General features: G+C 40.3%; 1 protein-coding gene across 13 annotated transcripts in view; it reads right to left on the bottom strand.

Moving 5' to 3' along the window:
- Positions 1–21,558, bottom strand: part of ANKRD44 (ankyrin repeat domain 44) — a 136,990-nt gene that overhangs the window by 73,775 nt on the left and 41,657 nt on the right. For all 13 annotated transcript variants that reach the window (XM_051788016.1, XM_051788020.1, XM_051788024.1 and 10 more), the window contains exon 2: positions 3,010–3,093. In XM_051788016.1, coding sequence (XP_051643976.1) covers positions 3,010–3,093 — 84 coding nt within the window. The remainder of the gene's footprint in view (positions 1–3,009; positions 3,094–21,558) is intronic.

Raw genomic sequence — 21,558 nt, 5'->3', positions numbered from 1 at the left:
TCACTGGTGGAGTGAGGTAGCACACCAGTTACTTTCCCAAAAATAAAAATCCAGAATATCCAGAAGATATTCTGGAGACATCGAAATTTTAAATATATTTTGGTTTTTTAGGGTTCTATCCAAGAGAAAACGCAGGATTAGGGGATAAAAAAAATAAAAACAGAGGGAATTAAATGTCTGATTTGGCTTGCAAACATCACATTAGTTATAGGGAAGAATACTGGAAGGGGTTTTGGCTTTTTTTGTTTGGCTTTAGATATTTTGAGGGGAAACTGGAAGACTAAGATGAAAATGGAAATTTCACAGGAAGATTTCAGTTTATAACATCACACATAAGAACTGGACTTTGCAGATGTAGGGTGCTGCACAGCTGCATGCATTACAAATCCCAAATAACAAGGGGTTACAACTGGATCCAGAGTAGTCCCTGGATTCTAGGAGCCATTCTCTCCCACTCTTCCCAAAGTAAAAGTAGCACCCTAAAATATCCCCACCTATACACACAGAGCATGATCACCCTGCTATTTCTAAATGTACCAAACAGCAAATGTAGACAATGCCTACCTGAAACTAGTCTGGCAGTCTAGATAGTGCAACCAATATTGCAAATGTCCTGGGAAAACAGGCTGCTGAACACTGCCCACAGGCAGACCACATTTCCCAAGGAAACAGTGCACATTTGGTACCCCATGGTAGGGAATTGCTTACCCAGTATAACAGCTAAGGATAACAGTGTCCATGGCCTCAGGGTGCACATGCTCCCCCCAAAGCACAGCTGGGGACTGGAGAGGTCACAGCGACAATTATGGTGGCAGAATGAACTAAACCCACACTTGTAAGCCAAACAGTCACAGCTTTCACTGTGTTGCAACGTGGAATTCACAATTATAGCAGCATCCAGAATGTAGCCATTTCTATCAACATACACTTCCCAGCTTGGAAAGATAATAATTATTTTACCAGACCCAAAAAAAAAAAAAAAAAAAAGTAGTAACATGCTAAACTTCTGATTTCCTCCAAGATTTCCTCCAAATTCTTTCCTGAGATTAATTTTCTCTTAGGAAGTATGCACATACATTCCTAATTTTTTGGAGTTTCTCTATGCGCTTTTTGTTCTATCTTCCAAATACTTCTCTTGCTGCAGATTCCAAAAAACCAATTTTTAAAACTCCAGAAATTCCCAGAGCTTGCTACAAACCAGCCTTTTATTTTGTATCCCTGTCCTACCTATATTTAAACTATTCCAGTGTTAAAAGAGCCAACCAAAATGATCAACAAAGGACAAATCGCTGCCAGACAGTGTCAGAGTTTCCTCTCACGTGAGCAACCAAACACTAACATGGAAGTAATTAAAAACACCCTTAAAATAGAAACATAAGCACGCAATGCAAATTGCCAGCTCACAGTACAAGGGAGGGAAATCTTTTGGTCTTTCTTTAGTGATATTTTAAGCAATTAACCCTTGTCTGCAGTCACTATTCAGAGCACAATCTTCACGTTTCATGTTGACCAGTATTTTTTTAATTACTCAAAAGAAAAGGTTTGTGTTTTGCTCCTGACAAAATAGCTGTTCAGGCAAAGCATTCTTGGATGGATTTTGAGTATTGTAAATAGTGTTCTGGGCAGACCATTCAAGTTCAATGACTTTTTTTATTAAGTACCATGGTATTCATCTGCAAAATATGTATTCCTCATCGATATCACACCTGACAGCTGAGAGCATCTCCCTGGCAACCATCACTACACACTTGCAGCCAAAGGATAGAAAAACATTTGAGAAGCAGGCAATAATCTTGTGTAGGAAATGCTATTTTAAAAAACAACATGAAATGCAGAGGAACTACGACATTCACCTAGCTTGTTGTGGGGTTTCTGTTTAGTTAGTTTGGGGCTTTTTGTTTGTTTTTTTTAGACCAACAGCAAAAACAAATAAAGAAGAAACTCAAGAGAAATGATTCTTTAACAAAGCACTTTTAGGAACTTTTAACAAAACAACCAGGTACTGATAATCACAGGGAAAGCCTAATGTCAAGGTCTTGGATCAGATTCCCAATTTAAAACAGAAGCAAGTCTTTCCACTCTTGAAGCAAATGGAGTGGAGCCCCAGTCAACCAGATCTGTAAGATCATTTCTCCAGTTCCTTTCAGCAGCTCCGAACCAACAGGTTAGACCCACTACCTGCAAAAGTTTCAGTGCCAAGACTAAACCAGACCAAGTGCTGGTGTTAGCTATAAATAAACTGAAGGCTTTATGTCAGAGAAAGACATGAAGGAAAGGAGGGTTGATTCAAAAGTCCAGGAAACACCTGGAAATCATCATTCTGCTTCTGCTTTATATTCTCACCACTTTCAGAGGCTGCAGATTGTAGTCAGGACTGACAGGACTCTTACAGTATGGATTTAAGTTAAAATTGAAAAGGGGGAAAAAAATATCCAAATTTCTGCAAAAAGATCAAGTTCAAATGGAGATATTTTCCTCCAATACCAAACTACTTAAATACTACTACTTTACAGCTGCTTACCATTCTGGTTAGAGTAAGCCAATCTCCAGAACAGTAATTCCTCTGTGGCCAAATTATGGCCAAGATTCTGCTTCCTTGCTCTCACTGCTGAGACCTATGTGAAGCTTTATTTTAAGCACAGTCAAATGCTGAATAACAGCTCCTGATCTGCAAAGGCTCTTCACAAAAGGAAACTCTACAGAGAGTAAAAATATGCAGTTTTCAGCTGTTTTCATTCATTTTCTCAGTCAGAGAAAAAAGTGTCCCTGACTGACCTGCACATTTGGAATAATTACCATACAGTAAGAAAATTTAAAGTCAACTGTTGGAGACAATTATATTTCAGACTACTAATTAGGATTCCACTGAAGTCCCAAATTTCTTACTTCCAAAATCATTTTCATTCTGTTATGTGTTAATTACTAAGGACATTTTTCATACTGCCATTGTAACAGCCCATAAGCACGGCCCTTATGTACCACAGGCACATAACATGCCCAGTCACATACCAAGGCGTTGACATCCTCAGTTTTGTAGATCAACATCCGGATCTCTTCTGGATCACCACTGAAAATCGCCTGGACCAGTGGCGGCTGGAAAAACAAAACAGAAGAAGCAGCATTACAGGTTTGTTTATTTTCTGCTTAAGAGCATCTTATTCCTGCTAACATTTACTCATGTTGCCTCCAGACATTTTATGATCCCAGCAACAAATCACCAAGAGTATCTCATCAGTAAGAGCTATCAGTTTGCTTGAGGATAAACTGAAATCTCGGCATGTTTGTACATATAATGAGTGTGTGTGTGCACAAACAGAGACCCCCATTAGAATGGCAACTTTTGTCAACAACATGCAATTAGCCCAGATGTTCTCCTTGGTATGTAAGGGGGAAACTAATTACATCAGATATTGCTGCATGTTTGCTGTTGGCACAGATTAATGGTCATGCAATACACATTTAGAAACAGAACATTATGCAGATAATGAATTTCTGAGCAATTACTAAACATCTTGTGCTTTTTTTACCGAATAAATATGCAACAAGCACAGTTAATTTTAACCACCCAAGAAGCAAAATAATTATCTTATTGTTCCAAGTCTGTTATTATGCTATTATGGATCGGAATGCATAAATAAATATTCGAGCATACAGGAGAAACAATATGCCACACTCATTCCTCTGGCAGTGCTGGCGTCACCCAGCAGTGGGAGGGAGCTGCATATGCTCAACTGTCCCGTTACACGTCCGGAGCTGGCAATGTCAGTCCTTCTGGCTACGGTTGTTCTGGACCCCCAGCAGCAAATGTTTGAGTTATTAACCAAGCTGGCAAGACATGATCCGCTGAAGTAAAAGAATAAAAATCTTGCTGCTGGAGATCAGAAAAAGAAGGGGACAAATTACAAAGATCCCCATTCCCTGGAGTAATTGCTGAAACAGGAGATGGCCCTGCTTGCACCATGACCCCTCCTGAAGGCAGCGTGGGCACCCCCCGGTCACACTGCCCACCTCCAGGTTGTCTCATGGTCCTACTGGCAAAAACAGAGTTTGTGGTGCCATGCAATCACCAGAATCTAAAATAACCCTGCAAAATGGAAGCATGCATGCCTACTTAAGCACATAAACCCACAACAGTTCTTGAGACTCTTCAGAATTTAACTCTCTTGTAAACAGGTTCTCTCAAAATTCACAAACAGGCTGAAAGAACAAAGAAAATACCATTTTTCCCCCTATCTTTTCACTGCAAAATTCATCAAGTTCAAATGTGGAAAATACATTTCTAAGTTAATGATGTCTATTTTAAGACATATTAATCCCTTATGTCCTTGAGAAACAGTCACACTGGAATTTAATTCTTGCCACTCCTCCAATGGAAAAAGGACTAAAGCAGCATCTCTTATCACAACTGTCTGCAGTCTTATGGATTGTTGTGGGTGTTTGAAAAAGAAAAAAAGAAAAAAAATAGCATTTCACTTGACCCATTTAGCATGTTTCCTTCCCAGCCCATGTCAAAATGGCCAGAGAGACTATTACCCACTGAAGGATGCTCAGTCTGTTCCCTTCTCTCCTAATACTAACAGCTATGAAGAATCAGTGAATGTTTATGAAATCACGATGCTCACACCAAAATATTTTCATTTCATGTACATTTATAATAATATTTAAACTAAAAAAAAAAAATAAGAGGAAAGCAGAGAACTCCTCAATTTCAAGCTGAATGGCAACACAACCCACTGGCCAAGCAACAAATACCCCCAGCAGCTTGGATTAGTCTCTGAACTCATTTGCAGGGATGCCCAGCACTAAACAAAAGATATCAGCCAGGCTCTGATGGCACTTCAGCTGAGACCTCAGACATAGGTAAGAGAAAAAAGAGAAAAAACCCTCAAATTTCAGATCTATTGGATTTAAAAAAAAAAAAATAAAAGAAGTTCAAATGCTGTTACAAGTGACATTTTTCTTTTAAAAGGGAAAGAGTAAAGTACTGTTCATTGTTACATTAAAAAAGAGAGGAAGATCTACAATAATACACTTTGACCCGTTATCCCTCTGCCAGAAATCTGAATCAGAGGCTTGGTTTTGCAGGAAATGCTTGACCTTTTTAATTAGTACCAGCCACTTAACACAGAAAGCAGATTGATAATAACACTGTGTTCTTTAGACTTGTAAAATTTTTATAAGATCCTCATCTCAATCTATGTCCACCACACCATGGTCATATCTACCTGCAGTATTTATTGTGCCTCTGACGCAGGTTATAAGTCTCACACCACTGATACACAATCTTTGCTGACAGGAGAAAGTTGCCATATACCCATTACAAAGGTCTTAGTCCTTCAGCCCATTTTCCCCATAATTTACCTTTTATAAATTAATTACAATAGAATATTTCACTGCTAATTGTAACAGCAAGAGACAGAGACAATGGGGAACTATCAGAGCCTGCAATTGGAAAGGATAGATAAAACCAGTACAGGTTAATAATCATCTTGAGTCACTGCTGTGCAGCCTCCAACTGGCCATTTTCCTAATTTACTACATCATTATTCCACTTCATTTTCCAAGGTATTAGTTTTGAAGGGAGACACATTATTGTCAAGGAAATTTTATTACATATTAAGACATGTTTCAAGGTAAGATGCTCAGTCAAGTATAATGCCCTGTTTGGGAAAAATATGTCAGAAGTCTGTTGCAGTGTTGTTGCTGCAATTTGAGGTCAGAGCTGAGAACCTGCATCCACATCCATCAGCACAATGGAAAAAGTATTGCTCTGTTCAGCAGCTGACAGTGATGGAATGGACCTTGTGCAGTTACACACACATTGATGATGGACGTCCAATGACCTGAACAGATTACTTCTTTGATCTTCACTGATGACCATATTCATGCATGAATGACTTCAACTAACTTCTTATTTTTCTTTTTTTTTTTTTTTCAATTCCTGAAGGGTAGATAATGACCCTTCCTAATTATCAAAGAAAGATAAAGTATATTTTTGGAAATAATTTCTAAAACCTGTGACACTATCAATGGGTTATTTCGTTTACAGAAACATTTTGCTTTAAAATTCTTCAAATTCAGAAGTTCTTAAACACTCATAATGAATTAAAAAGCACAAGCACAGAGCAGCTTATATAAAACTATTATTAGAATTAAGCAAGGGTGCAGGGTTTTGGAATGATGAACAACTGTTTCATCATCTCAGCTCTCTGGAGCTTCCAAATTCTTTAAGAGAGTTTCAGCTGGGAGTGTTCACATTTTTTTCTGAGAATATACTCCAGCAGCTAGCAAAACCCTTTCCATGTTACTTTTTCTACAGAGTTATTATGATAAGTACAAAATTTATCAATAAGTTTTATTAGACTGTTTTTTACTTTGTGCTGTAACAAGCATTTCAGTAAAAATAAAATTTTACCTGGAGACATCTTCCAATGTTGCAACATATCCCTACCTTTATGGCACATGGGGCTATCACAAGGACTTCAATCCACCAGGGAAAATTAACTTGTTGAAGTGAAGGCACAATTATTTCAGCAACAGAGAACTTAAACCCACGTGGAAGAATGTCTTGTGGCTCAGCTGGTGCCCACAGAGCCAAGCCACACTGACAGAAAGAGTCCAGCACTGGGAAATTCTCCTCCATAGGTCTGGCAGCACAGGGGACAGCAGAGACTATTACCAAGTGGCATTGGTGAGTCTCTGAACTCCAGATGAGATGCAGTATTTAAGGGGACTGTCTCAACTATCATTTTAATTACTATGTCCAAAGTGGGTGCTGAATCTCCTAGCAAACCAGTTAGTATTTTTGTTGAGTAACAAATAACTAACATATATTAAATATTTTACCCTGATTTTAGACATCCTGACTCACAAACAAGGACTTATTTAAGCCATATTTTGTTTGACAAGAGCTGAAGGGGGATTGGGAAAGGAGAATCGATTGCCATGCCAATTTGATATAATATACTGTCACTTAGTCTTGTGAGTCAAAAGAAGTTATATATTGATCCTTTACTAGATCTAATTGCATTACATCAAGTTCCTGATCTAAACACTTGTATATGTCCATGTATTCATTTCTCTTTAACTAGCAAGGCAGTGTAGCAAGACACACAATCATTTCAAAGTGGTATTGATTTTGACAATGTTTTGCCAAACACCTTTTTCTGTAGGTACTCCCATTAATCAAGATTACAAGGTTGTCTGCAATGTCACATCACGTATATATATTTCCTTCCACTGGTCACAGCAGACTTCACTCTTCCTAATTTTAGTTTAGGACTTTCTCCCTCTGAGCATACAGCACATGAATATCTGAAATACTGTTTTAACTTACCAGTCTGTATTAGTGAACAGTCATTAACCAGATTTCTCTTCATTTTCAGAGTGCATTTCCCCAATGCTCAGTATTTATACAGTTCCATGTACAGAAATTACTCAATACTAATAATTTTTAACAGACCTTGTAGTCTTTTTCATTTGCATCAGGGGTTAGCATTTTACTGTGTTTTAGGAATTAATTGCTGGGTAAATACAAAAAGAAATTTACTCTTGATTTGTTATTTCAAAGAGTGCCTTTCTGTTATTGGAATTTCTGTATACTGACTTCTGACAGCAAAGTACTTTCACAGAGCTGGTATCTGGAGAAGAATGCCCTTGGATGGTTGCTAAGGGATGTTTCAGAGCTATTACAGATTTTCACAGAATGACTTGTCCAAACTACTGAAAGGTCAGCAGAGAGAATCAAATCTGTAAAGAGGGTATACTGGTTCTCTGGAATCACCTTGGCAAACTGACAGCATTGTTAAGTGAGTGAATGTACTTACCTGGGACACTTATACTGAGCGGATCAATAAATACCCTGTACGCTGCAACATCTCAAATACGGCAGGAAAAAAATATTTCAACTCATTTAATTCTATCTTCTTATGTCCTTCCATGTTTTGCAGACTAGCCAAATGATTTAAGGATTGCACATCAATCCACTGCAGAAAGGACAGCATGTGTGCCTACACATGGCTACTTATTTCAATTTGTTCCACCCCGTGTCAGTGCTCAAGGACCAACAAACTTACATGACACACAGAGGTATTAAACAAAACACAGGTCAACACTCCCCAAAGTAAGAAAAACTCTGTGTAGATGGCACTTACAAACTGAGAGATCTTCATGTTGTTTTTAGGCTGGCATTTAAAGGACACCACTGTGCTCTGACACTTTCCCTAGACCAATGACTTTATAACTTGCTGCCATGCTGTGCTCTAAGTTGTTTAGAGGGATGTAATGGGCATTTAAGTTGCACTGCAAGAAGTGTTAGTTTTTCCTGTAATGGCCCCCCATTTCTTTCCATGTCATTTATAACAGCTTCTCCAAAACCTCAGGCTGCATTCATCCTTCAGACCATAAAAAGGACTTCAGCACCAATGGCACAGGGCACCTAGGAGCAGTGGAGAATCCATCACTGCTTCATTTGCTGTTATGCTCTCCTGAGATTAGGAAAACATATATAAACTGTAACTAGAGCATATGTTTAGCTTCAAGAGCAACCTTGTACCTAAACTTTCTACAGAAAGAGGAGCTGGAGGGGGCTGTCTGCATTTGCCTGGACAACACAGGATCCTGAACCTGCCCACAGCCTCAGTGCTGAAAGCCTGTCCCTCCAACAATTTGATTCAAATGATGAATGGCAACTTCAACAAAATGCAAAACAATGCTCAGTGACCAAATGGAAAATACCCCAGAGCAAACCTATGGCTCCCAGTATGGTCTAACCCTAAGGGACATGTTCTGAGCAGCACCAGTGGCATCAGGCAAGGATGTCTGCAAGGACAGCAGTGTGGTACAAGCAGTGTTTGTGTTCAGTGCTTTCTCCCCTCCCCTCAAGATTAGTCAAATGTTCAGTAATGCAGAAGTGGTTCCTAAGTAATTTTTCACCAATGTCTGAATAATTCATTTAATGCTAACATGGTCCATAGGTAGTTTCCACTTAGGTATGCACTCAGCCTTTCCCACAGTGGCTTCACAAATGAAGACGTGAATATTTGCAGAAACACTTGGAGCAAAATTAGTTGAAATAATGGCAATTCTAACATGATCATCATATATTGCCATTGCTGGTAACATTACAAACCTGAGTTTAATCACTGGCATACATTGCTAATTGCATGACAATCACAAACAAACAGCTACCGAAACAGAGCAGCTCCAGCCTTAATCTGCTGGGTAGCCAGGCAGCTTGTGCAGGCTGCAAAGCCTCGGGGCAGCATGGCCCAGGGGAGGACCTGCATCCTGGGAGGACTCCCACCCCTCCAGATGAATTCAGCTGGGTGCCTGGTATCCAGGACTGATTGGGTTCAGAGGTTGGAAATACAACCTACCAAAAATACCCTTTTGCATCTTGTGAAGGGAAAAATCACATCACCCCAAATTCTCCTTCATTACTAATATTGCACAGCATTAGGGGAATGGAAAAGTATGATTGCTGGCAAAGGGTTAAAGTAAGTAGTAACAATAAAGATGTTTGAAACAAGACTGTTTGATGATAAGCTGACAAACACCTTCCATCAAGGATCTCATTTTGAACATCGCTTACACTAGGTTTGGAAAAGAACAGCCTGAACTGCTTAGAGCATGGCTCAACCCTGAAAAGGGAGCAGGGCTGTCATGACACATCCTGCATCACATGCTTTTAAATGATTTCCCCTTCAATACCAGTCAAGCCTTTGCAATGACAAACTGGGCTTGAGACTGGAAATCCAGGCTGTACTCCCACAGGCTTCTGGCTCTCTGATCCCTCTCAGCAGGGCCCTGATGGCTTTTGCTTACACCCCACCCATAAAACTCTGTGTCTCTGGCCAGACAGAGAAGACAATAGATCTGATTCTATAATTACACAAAATCACAAATGATCATTTAGTGAGTGATGTGCAAACCAGACTACACTTCAGCACACTTTCCCAGAAACACACTCCTTGTGAAGTAACGAGAATAAACCAGCTTTACATCCCTGCCTCCCCACCAGCCCTGCACCCCCCCTTCTGGTCCACTCTGTGCCCAGCCCTTTCCTCCCTTCTACTCTTCTTCTCCAAGAGGTTCAAACCTTGGCTTCTCTCTCTGCTGCCCCATTTCCATGCTGCTGGAGCAGGGGAGCTGAAGTTCTTGGGTGATCCACACTTGAACACCTTTAGTTGCAAATATGCACTATCAAACACACGCTTGTATTTCAAGCAAGTGAGAAAGAAAGAAAACAAAAATTGAGACAGCTGAAACTTCAGCCCAACATTCATTTGGTCAAGCCTTCATGATACTTAAAAAGGAAAATAGTCAGGATTGACCCTGCTTCTGCAATGCTGGATCAAGTCTGGTATTTCTGTTTGCACAATTTCTGATATGCCATTCTGGATGGTGCAAAACAAGCCTCTCAGCAGATCTATTTCTGGCTGTTAGCTTGGCTCCAGATTTTGGCTGCCTCCCATTTTTCATTATGAAGCCTATCAACTGCCCTGAGAATTGCTTATGTTTCCAGGTGAAGCGAAGGTTACATCCTGCCATTCCTGGAATCCTGAAGTTCCTCTACACACCAAAAGCACTGCATGTTGCCTATGTTTTGTTAAACTTATCAGTTAAAGGCACCAAAATAACCCATGGCCTGTTAAATTTAGATCACTTCTAAAAAGGAAAAGCACTAAGACTTTAATTCAGCTTGCCCAGTGTCCTTTCCTTCATTGTCATTAGTCTTGATTTAAGTGGTGGAGTTTTGTTTTAGTTTTGGGATTTGGGGTTGGGGTTGGTGGGGGATTTTTAAGTGCCTCCAGATCAGATCAGAAAATTAGTTAATAAATTCTGTCCTACATTAATCAAGTGGAGAGAGACTCAGCATGATGCAGACCGGTTAAAATAAGAAAGCTTTTTCAAATGAGACAAAAATAAACATAGTAGCATAACATTTGCTATATTCACCAGCATTTGTTACCCATTTTAGTGAAGAAGAGTCTACCACAGACAACATAATAAGATTTCTTGAAATACCTACAAAGATCGAGGATAATCGATCTAATGGTACCCTGAATTTTTCCTGTCCTCTTGAATTTGTTCAAAGTTTCCTGGGGTTTTGTTTTGATACAAACTGTGTCTTGTGTAACAGCATTGTGTTGTGTATCAGTGACACCATTAAACAGTCATGGATTGTAATGGCACTACCAAAAAAAGATCCCATTTTTTTACGCATTCTCAGCAGCGAGTGCTGCACTACTTAACCATTTGAGTACTTCTTGTCATACCTGCATTTTGTCTCCCAGAGCTTTTGTCTTTTTTTTTCCACCCTTCTTTTATTTTTCCCCCTCCCCCATAATCCATTTAGGCAGAAGCAGGGAAGGAGTCCCGGTACCAAGGCAGTGTTTCTGAACAAGAGCACAGCAGAAAGTAAAATCTCTGGGGGCAAAAATTTCAGCTGGTGTAAATCAGCTTAAGAGAACTCCCAACTGAGAGGCCCTGTGCCATGTTACACTACCTGCCTTCCAAAGGGCCCTGCATTTTCTCCCCACCAGAAGCACAGTAGAGAGGTGGCCAGGCAGCACAAGGTTATGAACCTCAAGAGAAATTAAATGTTCAGCAGCAGAACAGAGCAACAGCAACCCCAGTGACAGGTCTGCTCCTTGCTAGACATTTAAGAATAAAGCAGTTAGGGGAGAAGCTCACTTACAAAAACATCAACTCTGCCAAAAGCTTCATTTCCTGCTCAGTTATCTTCAAACACATTTCAAGCACACCAGCAATTTATTATTTTTTTTGACCAATTGCTTAGGTGTTAAATTCCACAAGCAGAAAAAAAAATATCAAAACCGATTCTGTGTGCAGGGGGAACGAACAAGTCCATGCTGGCTGCAGTTGTCAGACCCAACCTGAGACATCTCCTCCATTCAGTGGCCCCACATCCTCTGGAGACTTGATATCCTGCCTTTACCCGACCCTACCAGCAGCAATGGCAACCAAGGAGAAAAAAAGAAACGGAAATGCTGCAAGTTTATCTTCCTTTAGTTTATCACTTGTGAAATCATGACTTACCCCTCTCTTCCTTGCAAGGCAAGGACTGCTACACACACTGCAGCTGGTTTAAGCAACCTTTTCATACTCCTCCTTCAATGCAGTAACACAGAGAGACCTGCCTGTCATCTGGCAGCCTGGACACTCAACAGTACAGAGAAACAGTCCAGTCTATCTCTTACTCTACTGTAATTAAGTGCTTTATCTGATATATGCAGCGTGCATTGATACTCATCACATGCTCTAATAAAAATCCTTTCATTTTTAGAAAATTAGTCCTGATTTAGAGAACTATAGAGTGGCATCTGATCCTGTAACATCTTACTCGGTAAGATCAGAACTTCCGCTGGTTAGCAGGGTCTGGTTTATGTTACTGTACACACAGAGGAGGCAGCTATGAAACAGAGAGTGCCATAAGAAATTTGCAGATACTTCTGAACTACAAGAGATGACACAAGGACGTTGGAGGGCAAGATCAGAATTTATAACTGCCTTGACAACTTATACAAACAACTAGGCTGGAGGAAGAGTAGGACACTGTTCAGTATGGAAGAGAACACAGCATGCCTGTTAGTGAGAAATCCAGAGCTGTTACACAGCAGTTCTGGGTAAGAAAGAATTTGGGATTGCAGTTTATTAACTGAATGTAACTGAACAACTTTATGAAAGAGGAAGAGACTTAAATTAGGATTAAGACTTGCAAAACACACAGTAGTCCTGTCACACAGTTCAGTACTGCTTAGGCTGTGACTGGAGGGAGACATTTAGTCTGGGGCACTACTTGACTTGAAGACCAAAACAGAGCTCTAAAACATGATTTACAGGGAAAATCTAAACAGATCAGAGCTGGTCAGCATACACAAAAGAAAATGTAAAGGAAACACGAGAACAATTTGCAATATATAAAAGGTTGTTACTAAAAGAAATCATCTGTTTTCCCCACTCGAGGCATACAGAGCTTGAATGGCTGCATGCAAGGAAGATGCATTCCTGCTCCATTAAGGGCAACACAAAGCAGGGCACTAGTTACCAATTTGAGTTACAAACTGTGAACTGTAGAAGACCATATTTTAAAAATAGATCTAGTCCAACAATTACTGAAAGTCAAAGGTATTCTTTTCTGTAGGCTTCAGTGGGCAAGAGATTGAACCAATGAAAGCAAAAGAGGCCAAAATTCACACCACACTTCCATAAATATGAAAGTTAATGCAAAAGGATAAGCTACAGCAGAAATCAATAATTTTATTTTTTTTCCCCAAAAGTTCAAGGGGAGTCTAATGCCTTTGGGTAGAAACACACCTGGCATGATTCCAGTAGAATTTCAGATCTCATCAGAAGGTAATTACAGCTATGGGGTTTTTTTCACATGTGCTCATACACAGATATTAAGGACATATATTTTGCACTCACAATCTCACATGCTCTTGAACCTCATCTTCCTCTTAGCAATGATCTGCAACACTTCCAAGGTCCTGCTCTCATGGGTGTCTAAACCAAGCCTCAGACAATAGCAAACCTCCAGGGTTATGAAAACAACATAAGAGAGGGACAAGATATTTTAGGGACTTGAGCAGGATCTAAAACATCATACCATTACCACTGTATTACAGAGGGATCTTGCTTGGGTTCCAGTAACTTCCTCTTGTGTTGCACATCACACACAGAGCCTCACCTCTGCCTGTCTCCTAAACACTATAATGCAGCTCATTCCACGCTCATGCCACCCCTGCCACCTCCAGAAAAACTCATAAAAATCTCCCACATCACTTTCTCTTACATAGCCAGTGTCAAATATACTTTAAAAGACATTAAAGACTAATGTTGATGTTTCCTGATTTCTCTTACAGGGTGGTGGATTTCACACTGCGCTTGAAGAGCACCACAGTCAGTTATTACTGTTTTCATAAAACACTAAAATCCTTTGCAGATTTTAGTCACTGGTATTTGCTTTTTGCATAGCCAGTATAAAATTCAGATTAAATATGTTTAACTACTGAGGCTGATGACAGTGTTATTTCCATTAATAGCAGAGTAACTATGTGTGAACATGAAGATCAGTTCATAACAGCATTTCATCTCTTTCTTTACGTTAGGCACACTACAGTTGGCATGGAGCTCTGCTCAACAACCAGAGCAGATGTTTTACCTCTATTTTGAATCTGGAACAGATTAACAAAGTTAGCTTGATTCAACATATCCTGATAATATCCTTGCACTCAACTTCAGCCAAACTATTGAAGCTGACAGGAAAAAAAAAAAAAAAACAACAAAAATCAAGCTTTGCTGATGAATGCAATGTCAGGTAGCCAGGTCAAAGAAATGAAATGGAAATTTAAAAAGGTTTCAAAATTGTCTTCACTTCAGAAAACAATTCAGTATATTCCTAGCATGGTGCATGCGACTGTGACAAATCCAGCAGCTTCAAAATTACTTTGGACAGGCACAAATTAAACAGAAAGATGAGTCTGAGAGTTATAATGAGCTATTACAGTCTTTCTTCCAACAAGTTACCATTACTAGTTCTGAGCAGCTTTGTCTGGATACCCCCCGGAAAGCCTGCAAGATGCCTCTGAGACAACCCCATGCACTAAATACATCCCAGTACCTGGGAAAAGTTAACCTTGAATGCAAAGCATCAGCCAGAAGGGTAAGCATATGCATTCTTGTCAGATGAGGAAGTAGGATACAAATCTTCTTCATTCTATTTCTTCTCAAGTAGCTTCCAGCCATGGTCACAATCTTGTGCTGAAACCCTTCAGTACTAAGAAGGGAGGCAAGACAGAGGCTCAGTACCCCAGCTCCCAACATGAACTGAGTTTGTACATGCAGCTGTCTCTTCTCTGTTATTTCCAGTTCCTATCATACCAATCAAGCAGTAATATTGGCAGCCCAGCTTTGTTAGAGACCCTCCCTCTGTCCATATCGCATCTAGACACACTGATCCCCTCTGGTCTGGGGTAATTGTTGCCCAAACAGAGCTTCCTCTTCTAGAGGCAAAGGCTCGGCATAGGGGTGCTCAGCCACAGAGTGACCATCAAGGCAAGCAAAATCAAGGCAAGCCCCACTTATTTTAGATTAGTCTCTTTAGAGCCTCTTTGTAACAGAGGAGGGCAAAAAAGTCATCCAGTGAACAAAAACGAACACAAGAGAGGGAGGGAGTGCAGTCCACTTCAGATGCCCTTCTGCAAAACAAGGTGGTCAGCAAAGCCAGAAAGGAAGGGGAAAAAAAAATTAGTTTTTACAAACCCCTTTTTAGACCCAAACTGAGGTGCCATCTCACCATCTCTAATCCAAACCCCATTTTTAATTTTGCTAGAGAGGCTATAGCTTATGAAAGCTGAAAGTTAATTAGACTTGCATAGCTTACACTTCAGCCTCTCATTTATTTTTTTGTGAGCTATTCCACTTCAGTAGTGAAAAGCTTACTATTCTGTGCTGTTGTCATGCACCACCAGTCTGATACCAAAAGGAACGCTTGCAAAAAGAACACTTTCAAGCTTGACAAAAAGTAATTAGTTGGGTTTTTTTTTAAACAGATGTTTTTATATTAAAAAACAAAAACTGTGTATCTTGAGTCTCTAAACAGTACCGCTCATGATGTCCTCTCCAGCTCCTTCATGAATATTCCTGTATTATTAGTCTTGTCAAATTTATCTCAGTAAATATGCAACCTTACTACAAAATAAAAAGCAAACCACCAGCACTTAATCAGCTGAAGCATGTAACTGCTTGTTGTCAAGGCAGTGGCAATGTGCTTAACACTCATTTTTGTCTGTGCTGTTAAGCAGGGCATTATTCTCTACCTCTCTCTAATGACAACAGCAGAAAGAGCTGGTGACAGCTTGATCAACTGCCTAATGAGATCCGGAAAGCTGAATTACAGTAACCTAGCTAAACGATAAAGCCAAAACAAACCAGAGGATTTCCCAATCCAGCCTGACTTTACCGTTCTTTTACGATTCCTTGGCCACACCGTGGATGCCTGTGGTATTTGAACACTTCCTCTCAACAGAGAGCTCATCAAGTCATTTTGCCCATCAGAGAAGAGGATGTTTGAAGAAGAGCACAGGCAACGTGTCTGCACTGCCACTACTAATCCCAGGTAGCTTCTTTGAAAATGAGATATCTTTCTGGGATCACACTAGGGGAAATTAACCCCATACATGAATTCAAGAAGAAGCAGGTATTGACCTTCTAAATCCCATATAAATGACAAAAGGGTCTGTGGAACTAAATTAGGATCTCAATGGATTTCCATCCACTTTCATAGATTTTTACAAGTGACTCAAGTAATGCATCAGAAACTAGTGAGATCTGAGAGCATCTAAGCTAGGCCCAGGCTTAGCTCTTCACTTGCTCAACTCTTTTTAAAGAAACTGGTTTGGTAAACTACTGTCTTATTTTTCAGTCTGGTTTATCCATTCTCAGGCTACCCTGCCCCTCTGATCTGCTAAACAAAGCAAATCTCTCTGCATCTCACAGCCTCCTCCTCTTAGTCCTTGAGAAGCTCTTGCCTGACTGTAATTGAAGACCTGCCCGTCTCTTTCTCTGATGTCTTGTTTACACTGGTGTATGTAGCTCACCACTCACTGGCTGCCAAACACTTCAGAACAGTATGTAGAAAAACATAGTCTTGCTGTGCCAAGGACCTTCAATTTTTCAGAGCAAGACAAACAAAATGCATTTAAGAGCCACCTAACACTGTTCGCATTTTATGTTCAGGGCAAAAATTTTTGAACTAATCTGCTATCAGTCTGTTGACTGATAGCAATGTTTGGTGCTTTTAAAAACCCCAAGCATAAAAAGCTGCATCATCTTTCAGAGGGAGGGAAAAGTTTTCAGAGGGGTGGGAAAAGCTGTGCCATCTCACCATCTAAATTCACCATGATTGCAAGGAGTTAAAAAAAAATAAATTTAAAAGGAAACTAAAAAAGGAAGTAGCCTGTTCCCAAAAGCCTGTCAAACTGCTTTCACTGAGAGTTTTGCATAGGGAAGTCCTGCTTGCAGCCTCTTTATATAGGGTCCAGAATCCCTTCTCCTCTGGGGTGAGATGAGTGTGCTACCTGCAAAGTCTCACAGACCAACTGAAACTACACTGTAAACGGGACCTGCCCAAGGGGAATTCAGTCCCAATGCACCGAGCTAAAACGATGGTTGGCAGAGAGCTTTAAGCCATGGGAACGTGGTGATGTTAACAAAAAAGGTGGATATACCCTTCTTCATCCCAGTGATATGCCTGTACGGATTATTTCAGGCTCATTAAACACAGGCAGAATCTCAAGGAAGTAACCAGAGAGGGGAGGGAAAAGCAGCAAATTCTTCCTCCTGCTTTGGATTAGCCAGTTCTGCAGTCAAGACTTCAGATCTGACTGGACCAAAACTGAGACTGCACTGGTCCTACCCCTCCAGCCTTCAGCAGGCAAAAGCTCTCTTGATATATGCCTTGAGTAAGGCATTTTCAGCAATCTCATTTATAACCTAATTCAAAGTTCTAACTTGTAAGCTGGATATCTTGTAAAATTCAGAAGGTGAAATCCATACAGTCATAAGTAGCTGAGTGAAACACAGCAAATCTCTCATCCCTATCCGTGCCATAGCATTGTGTAGACCATGGGGGCAGGTTGTATGTTTCTGGTGTATTCTAATCTAACTCCAGCTCCTCTCATCCCTGAAACTGTTCAGGTCCTGGAAGCATTTTAAGTATTTATGCCTTGAATTTTATTTCTGTCTCTGCAGGAAGCAAAAGAAAAAACTCAGCTCCAAGTCATATTAAATATTTGAACAGAATTCTACAAACCAAGAACAAGACATTTCTAATCTAGGTCATCTTATAAAGATATTACAGTGTCACCACGCTAAATTTCTACTCTCTGATATAAGGCTGTCACTAGTTAACTTGCTGCACTGACACAGATTCTGAGAAAAGCCCCAGGAAATACTTTAGGCTGGATTCTGTGAAGAAAGAAAAACATAAATCACATTTTTAAATGTCTGTACCCAACCCCACCATCCCACTCAGTTTCAGATAATGGAACCACACAATACAGCTTGCTCTTGTAGGAAGTAACAACTGATAACATGCCAGCCTTTTTGCAGTTTTTCACTGGAGTGCTATCTGAGTCCAGCTTTCATTCAGCTTTCTGTATTAAGAGAGCATAAGTTGGCTGCAATGCACTCTGAGTTTGCTAAACACTGTTTAGCAGGGATAAGGGGAGAAAGTAAATCACAGTTGGACATCATTGATCAGCTTCCAGCCACACTCGACTCAGGCTGGATATGTGCAGTTACCTTCAATCCCAAGCCAAAATATCCTTTGCTGTGCGAATCCTACGTTTTTCCGTCTTTGCAACCTGCTAAGCCTTGCTTATTGACCAACTTTGGCTCCTTTCTCCTTCTCTCCCAGCAATTTTTGTAGAATCAGGGTTTGGGCTGGAAGGGACCTTAAAGACCATCTCCTTCCAACTCCTCTGCCATAGGAAGGGACAGCTTCCACTAGACCCGGTTGCTTACAGACCCATTCAACCTGGCCTTAAACACTTACAGAGATGAGGCATCCACAACTTCTCTGGGCAACCTGTTCCCATGCCTCACCACCCTCACAGTCAGGAATTACTTCACTGGATGTCAAACTGATCATTCCTGCTAAGTTTTCTGAAGTCTAGAATAGCACGGGAGAGGAAGAGGCCCAGAGAGCTATGATTTTACAGGAAAGAATCAGTGCTGCTGAAGATAAATCAGAGACAAATACTGGAAAGTAAAGAGGACTATATCCTGGGTTCTGCTACAAGCCTGAGAGTTTGTACATATTGAATGAAAGAAGCTCTCTGATGACCACCACCAGTGTCCTCTGCAGCTTCCCCCTGGTTACAGTCTCCGAGATATTGATTCCACCTTTCCACAGCAACATCACCTGAAAAAGATTCATCCTCTGTATATGATACAGCACCCCAGTTACATCAGAGGAACTTGTGAGAGCCTAGTGCCCAGTTGTGTGTGTGTCACAGCTAATCAAAAGCTGGGGTAGAAGACCCAGACACTGAGGAAGCATTAAAGATTAATTGCTTTAGGGAAATTTTATGCACACTTGGTTCCTACTGCCACAACATCACTTTATTTCTGTTACCCTCATCTGGAGTCCTTAGGCACCACTGCTCATTTCCACACCGGTCTGTGCTTCAAAAACCCAGCCTGAGGGAAAGCTGAGAGGTCCAAGGACTTGTCTTCCCTTCCTTCCTAAGCAGCCAGCCCTTACTCATGAATTAGTCCAAGGGATTAGTGATTGCTCCCTTTCTAGCACACTGCTGTCTTGATCACACCAAAAATCCCACCCATGCCCTCGGTCACACAGATGGCACAACAATTAACATACCGCTGGGGGAAAACTATCCTCCTGTCCCTTCTCCCCAGGGGACTGGTTCAGAAAGCTCAGCAGAGCAGCGAGGTGGTCTGCAGCCCTAACACCCACACTGCACAGCACCTACCACTCAGGTACCAATTACCACAGCTGTCAGCTGCCCAGTGTAACCAGAGGACAATACATACCCCATATCTACCCAGACAGCACCACATCAGCACCATATAACCAACCATTTTTCAGACCCACAGAACACACGAAGGAAGGAAGGAAGCAAGGAAGGAAGGAAGGGAATAGGTAATTTTACTGTGCTGTAGGTACGGATGAAAAGCACTTTGTGGAAAGTACAAAACCAAAGAAATATACATTGATTTTAATTTCCAAAAGTTTTTAAATCATAGGTTGTTTTTTGCAACTGTATCTCACAGAGCTGTCAAAATCCACTGCCAGCCATGGATTCAGCAATATTCCAGGCTCAGAATGTAATTCTGGAAGCACTACATTGTACATACAGTTTGGTCACCTAGACATCTGCCCAACATGAGACTCTGGCTGTAGGCATCATTGCACTGCTACTCTGAGCCATGAAAGCAATCCCAAGCAGCAGGTAACACTCTGCAGCCTCCCTCTGACACGATAAAGTCACTCTGTAGGAAAAGAAGGGTTAATTAATCTCTTTAAAGAACTATAATTAGTCCAACAGGAAAGTCAGTTTTGTCTTCCTGATTCAGTGACAGTGACTGCCAAGAAGTCTGAACACACATGCAGAGAGGGCAGATACATACAGCCTTCAAAAGCAAGCCTGCTCCAAAACCTGAATTTACATGAGGGACACAGACTGATTTGTCTTTAGTAATCTTGTTTATAAAGTATAATGCTTCGCTTATTTTGTTTTCTTTGTTTTTTAAATCTGTCTAGGAAAACCAAACTATGCCGTTCCCAACTCTTCTGCATCAGTGCTGCTTGAATTTCAAATGCAGATGATTATTTTGTTTTTCTTTTCCCAAAGATCCAGGAACTTTAGTATTACACAATTACAATAAGTGGATTCTAAATAAGACATTCAAAAATTTTCAGTTCCTGTAGTTGATATATACAGTTTGCTTTGTAGATTTAGTTGAATAAAACATTAAAATGTACTACTGGATGAGCTTTACAATGCTTTTTTTCCCCCCATGTAAATTTAATTTCATTTATCAGTTCAGCCTCAAGTCAGGAGTTCAATATTTAGTTCCTATATTTAATTACATTTCCTTTTCATCATGGTCTTTTCCAGATAAATGTTTAAACAGAGTGGTCACTGTAATATAAAAATTACTAGAGTGAAAAGAATGAAGTAATAATGTTCTCATCTTTATAAGCAACATTGTATGTTAAATTCTAGGATGCTGATTAAAAAAGGGCAACGATGTCACTGAATGAAGAACTCAATAATAAGCCCTCAAGGAGAAAATGAGCTAAGTAGAGCTAAAACTTAACAACCAGAAGATGAAATTGTCATACCTTTTAGAGAGTATCAGGGAGCCATTCATGCTTTAATAAGATGCAGTAAAAGCAATATAATAAATTTAAGTTCAGCACATCCCAACTTCACCCATGTGATATCAGTGACTATCTAAATTATGTGCCAGGTTTGGAGGCAGAATCAAGAGCCCACATAATGGCAGCATCAGAACCATTACCTGGCCCCATCACTCGTGCACTGGGTCAGAGACTAGAAGTACAGTCTTTGCTGTTCCAGCACAGAAATTACAATTTTTCATGAACTCAAACTCTTTTATGTCATAAGAGCACAAGGAAGGGATAATGCTTATTTTTGTCAATGCCTACATGCACTCTGAGTGATAAGCACTGATACTGCTGTCATCACCATTACCCACATTTCACTTTGTCTTTGCCCACAGTGAATCACTTTGCCTTCCATGTTTATTCAAAATAAAATTTGCTACAGACCAGACATTTTGGTTATTAAAAAATAGACAAATTTATTGTATTCTGCATAAAAATTACATATTTCCTACATATTTCCAGTACTTCTTCCCTTCACAGGCTCTGACTGTGTAAGATATGTATTCTCTCCCTTAGTTCTGTCTCATTTACAGTCCTGTTTTCAGCACCTCTTTTTCTTTGCTGTAGTCACTGGTGAGGCCACTTCTTCCTCA

This window comes from Manacus candei, unplaced genomic scaffold, assembly GCF_025592945.1.
Source record: "Manacus candei isolate 608988 ecotype Guabito, Panama unplaced genomic scaffold, ASM2559294v1 h1tg000023l, whole genome shotgun sequence".
Lineage (NCBI taxonomy): Eukaryota > Metazoa > Chordata > Aves > Passeriformes > Pipridae > Manacus > Manacus candei.
This window is presented reverse-complemented; position numbering and strand designations above follow the sequence as displayed.